Below are 8533 nucleotides of genomic sequence, written 5' to 3'. Positions count from 1 at the left end.
TTTTTCTCAAGAACAACGCTCAAAAATTGAAATCCTCACCTCAAGAATTCATCAACTCTATAAATGAAGCATGAAGAACAAAACCTCAAGAATACCCATCAAGAATTCAAATCATTCAACCTCAAGAACGAATTTACAGATGGAATTCATATGATGGTGTGTGGGTGAACGGACCCAACACTATGAAAACTTAAATACCTTAATTTGGCGAAACAAATCATCGATTCGTAAGAAATCTTGGTGAACGCTTGAGCTTCTCTTTGTTTCCTCCTCTATAACTCCTCTCAAAATCCTAAGTATGATTTTGAATTATGAAAACTGATCTAAGTCAGTTAGACCCCTAAAATATTTCCAAAAATGTTTAGAGCTAATGGGGTAAGGAAAAGACCAAATTACCCTTCATTTAATCGGGTAAATTTCTTAACTGGACATATTGACTTCAAACGGGCATATCTCCCTTATCCAAACTTGAAATTTAGAAACTCGGTGGCGTTGGAAAGAGGATTCAAAGACCTTTGATTTGATATCTTATGGGCCACCTAACTCATCCTATATAGAAAGTTATGGTTGTTTGAAGTTGACCCAAAACTCACAAATTAAGCTTAACTTGAACAAATCTCAAATCAGCTCTTTCCAAATTAGTTCTTTCTAAATTTAACCCTTTCTAAGGTGGGATGTTACATTTTAACTCTATATGTCTCTCTCCTAATCTGTATCCGATGCTTTTCAGGATATGGATCCTGGAAGAGCATACATGAGAAGGAATACAAATGAGAATGTGGAATAAGAAGTTCCTCAAGAGGCTCCAGAAGTTCAGGCCAATCCTTTGGCCGAACAAGTGACTAATACAGAGTATATTTACATTTCAATATCCATTAAAAAATTGTATTTGCACTTATTAAGACCGTAAATAGTGATTGATTCTAATATTGGAATAGTAATTGAAGGTCAACAACTAGTTTATACAAAATTTGTTGTGTTGGCCCAATATTTATTTACTTCTTGATTTTGAATCATAATTCTTTAATTTCTAGTGTGTCATAGTGCAGTTTCGGGCTTTTATTGATATATGGACAAATATACAAAAAATATATCAAGAAATTTTAGTATATATAACTTAATCAATTATTTATCAAATGTATACCTTAACGAGGTCTTTGTGATTTGAGATTACATAAATCTTTTTATTAATAGATTTAATAATATTTTATATTTCTTTGGTAATAAAATCTAAGTCAATTTATTCTATTGACATAATAAAAAAGTTTGAACCACTATATAAAGAATGAGTCATAAAAGAAAAAATCAACACATAAGAAGTAAAATCATATATTATTTTCAGCTTCATCATGAATGACTTTCATTTCCTTATGTTTGTTGTTGTTCTTCTCCTACTCAATACATCAGTAGATGTTACATCAATTAGAATTGAGAATGTTTCTATCAAATCATTTAAAATCAAAGGAATTTCTCGATCTTTAGTAGTGTTAAAAACTTCCAAAAACTTGAAGGAATATCAACGTGAAGTTCCAGAAGGACCAATTCTACTACACCACCACTTTACCACTCCAACTTCCAAGTATGCCTCCAATAATTTGGATACGCTCATACCCAAAATGACAAAGAGTTAACTTTTGAGAGAAAAATGTCATAAGATGTAATAAATTCACAGGCATATGCATTTTAATAAAATTGAGGTTGTTTCATTACATTTGTTGTTGTTGTTGTTGATGATGATGATGCGTGAAAATTGTCAAAAATATAAAAAATATTATTTCTTATTTGATTCATTATATTTAGATTTTTATTATATTTTCAATTGAATATTTATATTATTTGATCCACTGTTGTTTATTAGAAGGTCTACAGGGAAGAAAGTTTATTTCATCCATCATAAATTACTTGAAGATTTTATGTTTTGTGCAATAATATTCAAATTTTTTTGTTGATTTAATCTATGAAAATATTCATAAGGATAAGAGAAAAAGTTCATCAAAATTGTTGAACATAAAAATGTTTAGTATTACATATTAACTAATTACACATTCTCCATTTAATTTGTAACTCAACATAGTAATTATGTCAAGTAGCATGGTGAAAGTAGTATTAGTAGATACAACACGTACTTGTGGGCATCATCGATCGACTCGAATCCACCACATAATATCATGCAAATAATCAAAGAAACATGAAGCTTAGAGATATAATTAGGACCCCGATCCTTCAATCACCACTCTTTCTACAAGAAATATTACCTTGGAACTCATACACTCTATCTCAAGTCACCCCACCTCCTTCTCTTGCCAACTCCACCCTCTTAGCCATTCCATTCTCATAAAAAATACAATTTAACCCTTCTACCACATAGAGATTTCTCAAATGCAAGATCACTACTAATTATGTTAACTAGTCTATTAGTCTCCCACAAGTTCTCATGTCTACACCCTGACTTAACAACCACCCGAGACATGTTAAAAAACATAACAATCACCCAAACTTGGTTCATTACACCTTTCAGATTGCCTAGACCAGCAAGGATCCATAAAACATTAATAAAATAATTAAGATGCAATCCTGGTCTACACGCGGACCAACCCAATATTTAAATATGTCAAACCGACCTCCTAGGGATAAACGTGATAAATACAACATAATAAATAAACCTGATTCACTCACGGAACCAATAAGAAACAATTACACTACGGAAAAGTAAACTCGGTTCTCTTATGAAACTCACACATAAAATTTTAGTTTACCAGGTGTGGTACCCGTGCCAAATATTAGTATGTACTAGTGTCATACCCAAGACAACCATGAGATATCCTATATCATGCATGATATTCGAGCCAACCAGAAATCACACATCACAACCTCATTGAATACAAGTCACACTTGTACATCAAATAAACACATTCATTGCATGTAATTGGTAACAACAAAACATTAAGAGGATCAAACAATCATCACCTACTCGGAGTGATTCCTTCATAAATGATTTATGATCGTAATCTGATTTCCTACAATCACCTTCCCAAGTCAATACCTAACAATCATCATAATATCAATATTAACTAAGAAAATCCATTCTCACCCTAACCACAACTAACCACAAATTTAACAATCTAGGCTCCACACTCGTACACCTATACCTCTAATCTCCCGACAACCTACAAGATTATAAATATATAAAGACAAGTCTAACAACTTAGTTAAAAAGTCCTAGCATACTTGGGCACCAAACAACTGTTGATGAGCTCTGAGTACAAACTTTTGTCTCAATGAGGGCGAAGAATGACAGACGTAGATTAAAAATAATTGATTTTTAACCTTTCTTGCACTAATATCCCTCCTCTTAATGGTTCCGCACCTTTGAGGTTATGGTAGGAGGTGTAGATCTCCTATAGGTTGGTTTGAAGTTGGTGAGATTGCTTTAATAGGTCCCGTGTTGTTAGATGAGGCTATGAAGTAGGTTCAACTTATAAGAGAAAGGTTGAAAATGGCTCAAAGTCAACAACAATCTTCTGCCAATGTTAGAAGGAGAGATCTTGAGTTTGATGTAGATGATTGGGTTTACTTGAAAATTTCACCTATGAAGGGTGTCATTAGGTTTGGTAAGAAAGACAAGCCTAGTCCTTGTTATATTGGCCCATATCAAGTATTGAGGCGTATTGGTAAAGTTTCTCATGAACTTTATTTGCCTAATGACTTAGCATCGGTACATCGGGTTTTCCATATCTCGTTGAAGAAATGTGTTGGTGATCCGACAACCATTGTACCATTGGAGAGTCTTAGTATAAAAGAGAGTATTTCTTATGAGGAGGTACCTGTTGAGATATTAGATCGACAAGTTAAGAAGTTGAGAAATAAGAAAGTTATATCCGTAAAGATCTTGTGGAGGAATCAATGGGTTGAGGGTTCTACATGGGAGGCTGAGGCTGATATGATGTCCCATTAGCCCCATCTAGTTCCCTCCGACCCTACTCTAGCTTGAGGTATTTAGTTCCTCATGGTCCATCCTCATGTCTTACTCATTCTCATGTTTTCTCATGCATGTATACTCATTAAAAACTTGCTTTTGAGATTTTGATTTAGCTTCATTGATTGCTTTTTGATTATGTGAATTGAGTATGAATTGCATGTATACCTTATGAAATGATGTTTTGAGTATGGTTAAGCATAGAGTTGATGTTCCTCCCTGATATTGTTAATTTTATTGAAGTTGTATTCATGTTGGGAAGTTAGATATCTTCCCCTATCCTTCTTATGGTTCCTTGAATCCCATTCGAGAACCAATGTTCCCAAGGGGGATATATTGTAACAACTCCAATTTTTGAAAAGGAAGAATATAAGTTTTTGGGTTGTAGGATGTGTCTGCAGATCCTATCTACGAACCATAAAAGCTTCTATGGGCCATAGATGGCATCTATAGAAAGGAGAAAATAATTTTTCTAACAACAAGTCTCAGTACCATTTGTAAGGTTCACCAGGACGACCCATCATTCTTTGTACGAGTCATAGATAGGTCTCATAGGAGAGTCCCATACATAGTGAAATTTTGAGGGTAAATGTTGGTTTCTAAGGTCGGTGGTTACGGACTGTAGGAAGACCTACAAGCTGCAGAAGTGTTTAGTGAAAAGACAAACTATTTCATGGTCCAGTACTTGATCTACGTGTCATGTCTCAAATCCCATTAAGACGGACAGGCACGAGATGCCCTAAAGGTCCAAGCTAACCAATATGTAACATATGCTTACTATGCATATAACTATGACAATCTTGTGATAGGTTCACATAAGATGCAACGATACGAACCAACATAAGTAGACCCAAAACTTATAGACAAGACTTGGCCGTTGAGGCCACAACTTGTTAAGATGCAACTAAACCATAAACATAAGTCTACAAAGCCTCTAAAAGATAGAAAACCTTAGAGTAGGTCGGGAAAGACCCCACCTTACTCTCAACTACGATACAATAGCCAAAATGAATCTACCAAGGACTCAGTAAAGCATCAAATCAATCTAGAGCTCACCAAAAGTAGCTGAGTGTCGTGTTCTCCTACCGATGAGGTCTACTTGCTGAAGTACCTGTGCCTGCAGCATGAAATGCAATTTCCCCCGTGAGGGACATCAGCACGAGAAAATGTACTGAATATGTAAGGCAATAAGATATATAAAATAAGAGTTTGAATGAAACCAAATATCAACATATGTGTGCATAAATCAAAATAGAAGACCACCTTTGTTATCTCTTGTGGGATCATCTATGTTACATTCTTGTCTTTACCTTTATGTGTGTGATGATCTTTATAAGGAATGTGATACGAATGACCAGCTGATCAGTGGTAGAAGAGGATGACCCATGCTAGGAATTTTAACCCCTGGGATGCGGTCCTCATAATTACAAAAATCGGGATTGGCCCATGCTAGGCTTTCGCCCCTGAGCTGCCACCCTTCTATACTAAATGGGATCGGCCCATACTAGGCTTTCTCTCCTGAGCTGCCACCCTTAATTATACAAATTGTTTTACTTAGATTCTTTAATATTTGAGATTGCTAGTTTGGTGGTCATAATCATTTTTGATATTTGGAACTATGGACCAGTAGTAGAAGACATGAAAATAATACTTCAAGGCAATAACAATGTCATAAGGAGCTATGTAACATCAATGCATTACTTGTGAGCTTAAATGACACAATTGACTTCAACTGACTAAGAGGAGGATTCAACAAACTTGCTTTTGAAAATACCATTTCTATACCAGCATATAGGAGGATAATTACACAAGTATAGAGTACTGAACATATAATGAAGTAATTCTATACACTAAGGACAGGGGGGAATATTGTTAGCTATTTGGAGATCATACGCTGCCACTATGTTTCCTTTACTACGAATAGAACTTAGGAAATTCACTTATTGATATTAATCTCAAGTATCAGATTTCATTTCAAAGAATATTGAATCGAATAGCCTTACATACCTTATCTTCTCATCAATACAACTATCACAATTCAGCCTCCCCTTTCAGGTTTTAATCTACAATATAAGTCATGATAAATTTAAATTAGCAGCTATCACACCGTGAGCCTCGTAAAATAATAGCTAACTTTGATGGATAATGAGCCCATATAGCCCTTAAAATAATGTGTATCACCACACCCTCCTTCTCTGCCCAATACATATATTATATATCCTTTTCCAAGATTACCCAAACTGCACCAACAACAATACACATAAAACAACCTCAAATATTCTTTATCATACAACCAATTATTGAACTCACCACCCCCTTGAGTTCTTTATGACAACACACCCATAATTCCTCACTCAAACTCATACATAAGGAGGAAGAAAATGGAGCAGTCACCTTACCTCAATTTCTGCAATTGCTCCTTATAACTTGAATTCCTCTAGAACTTCAACTTCCCTTCACACTTAAACCAAAGAAGAAGAGAAAGTATCTTAATAACCAAGGAAGTGAGCAATAACTTTTGGAAATATTATGCCTTTATACCTATACTTGAGCATGAATAACATGTTTTCCTAATCATCCATGACAGAATTAAGCTAAATCCGTAAGTGTTTTCACTTACTTTGTCTTGCAGAGATGAGGGTTTCTTCAAGAACCCTAGAAGAACTTTAAGGCTGCTGTTTAATCTTTAAGAGAAAAGAGAGAGAAAGAGCTGGAATTAATCCTCAATAATGTGTGTTAAAATGAGTTAGAATAGCAGCCAATATATCTTTATATTGAGCTTTCTTCACCTTTAAGAATATCTACTAGAAAGCTTCATTTTCTGCCACTAATTGGTCAAGTAGGTGATGCACTTACTTGCTTTGACTTGGGCTTAAATATTGGGCCTTGACAGATTTGGATGCTGGGCTTAAATTTAATTTTCCTTTTATTTAACTTAGTTTGGGCCTCAAGTGAGTCCATTAGCATAGGCCCAAATCTGATCCATAAACCTTGGCCTTTTAAACTAGATCCATATAGCTCAAGTAGGTGATGCATCAACTTGGTCCTTTGGACTGGTCAATAAGTCAAAGTAGGTGATGGACCTACTTGTCACCTGCTAACTTAGTTAAGTCATGCAAGAAACTCACTTATTTTATTCCGTTTTCTAAATATTAATCCCCTTTTCTTTCACTTAGCAATTAACTTTCAACTTTAAGCTCAATTACCACCTTACTGTCTCTTTAAATACTCCCGTTAGAGTTAAGTTGTAGTACACATGCTGAAACGTGCAAGGCATCACATCACCTTCCGAGCTAGTTTAAACCAACCCTAATCATATAAGAATCATGGTCCCTCACCTATACTATAAGGCTATGTCAAGTATCACTAGATATAACAAGCATATGCGTATTACAGGCTGTTACATCCTTCCCCCCTTAAAACATTCGTCCTCGAATGTTAGCGTGGTTATCCAACCTAAACAGGTTCAAGCCTAAGTTAGTACTACGAATAATCACATAATACATATAGACTTTTACTTACTTGTCAACACCTCAACTATGCATCTTCATCCTTCTCATTTATCTGAAAGAAATGACGATACTTCAATTTCATTGCTTCTTCCGCTTTCCATGTGACTTCTTCTACTTGTTGGTTCCTCCATAATATTCTTACAGAAGCTACTTCTTTATTTCTTAACTTCCTAACTTGTCGATCCAGAATAGCAATGGGTACTTCTTCATAAGTGAGATCTCTCGTAACTTGTACATCTTCAGTAGGAGTAATACATGATGGGTCACCTACGCATTTTCGAAGCATTGAGACATGAAACACTGGATGAACGGTTGAAAGCTCTTGAGGTAACTCTAACTCATACGCAACTTGGCCAATTCTTCGGATAACCTTATATGGCCCTATATAGTGTGGACTCAACTTTCCCTTTTTACCAAACCTCATTACCCTTTTCATTGGTGACACCTTCAAGAACACCCAATCCCCTATAGAAACTTCTAGTCCTCTCCTTCTAACATCCGCATATGATTTATGTCGACTTTGAGCTGTTTCTAGCCGCTGCTGTATCACTTTGACTTTTTCCGTAGCCTGATGAACAAGATCTGGCCCAAATAAGGCAGTTTCACCTTTTTCGAACCAGCCAATTGGGGATCTACATTTTTTACCATATAAAGCTTCATAAGGTGCCATTTTAATACTTGAATGGTAGCTATTGTTGTATGCAAACTCGATCAATGGCAAATGATCATCCCAACTACCTTTGAAGTCCAATATACAAGCTCGCAACATATCCTCAAGTGTTTGAATTGTACGCTCTGCCTGACTGTCTGTTTGAGGATGAAAGGCTGTACTTAAATTCACTTGTGTTCCTAAACTCTTCTAAAATGACTTTCAAAAATTTGCAGTGAATTGAGCTCTCCTGTTCGATATAATAGAGATTGGCACTCCATGTAGACAAACTATCTCTTTAATATACAACCTCGCATATTCTTCGACTATATAAGTAGTCTTGACCGACAAAAAGTGCGCTAATTTGGTCAGTGTATCAACAATTACCCATATAGA

The 8533-nt window shown here is 35.4% G+C and overlaps 1 protein-coding gene across 1 annotated transcript; it reads right to left on the bottom strand.

Annotated features, from left to right (window-relative positions):
* Nucleotides 1-7513: 7513 nt before the first annotated feature.
* On the bottom strand, nucleotides 7514-8158 carry LOC125857870 (uncharacterized). Its single transcript, XM_049537521.1, has one exon. It carries the CDS (start codon nucleotides 8156-8158, stop codon nucleotides 7514-7516), a length of 645 nt encoding a protein of 214 aa, XP_049393478.1.
* Between the last annotated feature and the right edge of the window lie 375 nt (nucleotides 8159-8533).

Source organism: Solanum stenotomum, chromosome 1 (assembly GCF_019186545.1).
Source record: "Solanum stenotomum isolate F172 chromosome 1, ASM1918654v1, whole genome shotgun sequence".
NCBI classification, from domain to species: domain Eukaryota; kingdom Viridiplantae; phylum Streptophyta; class Magnoliopsida; order Solanales; family Solanaceae; genus Solanum; species Solanum stenotomum.
Note: the sequence above shows the minus strand (reverse complement) of the source record. Positions and strands in the feature narration are given on the sequence as shown.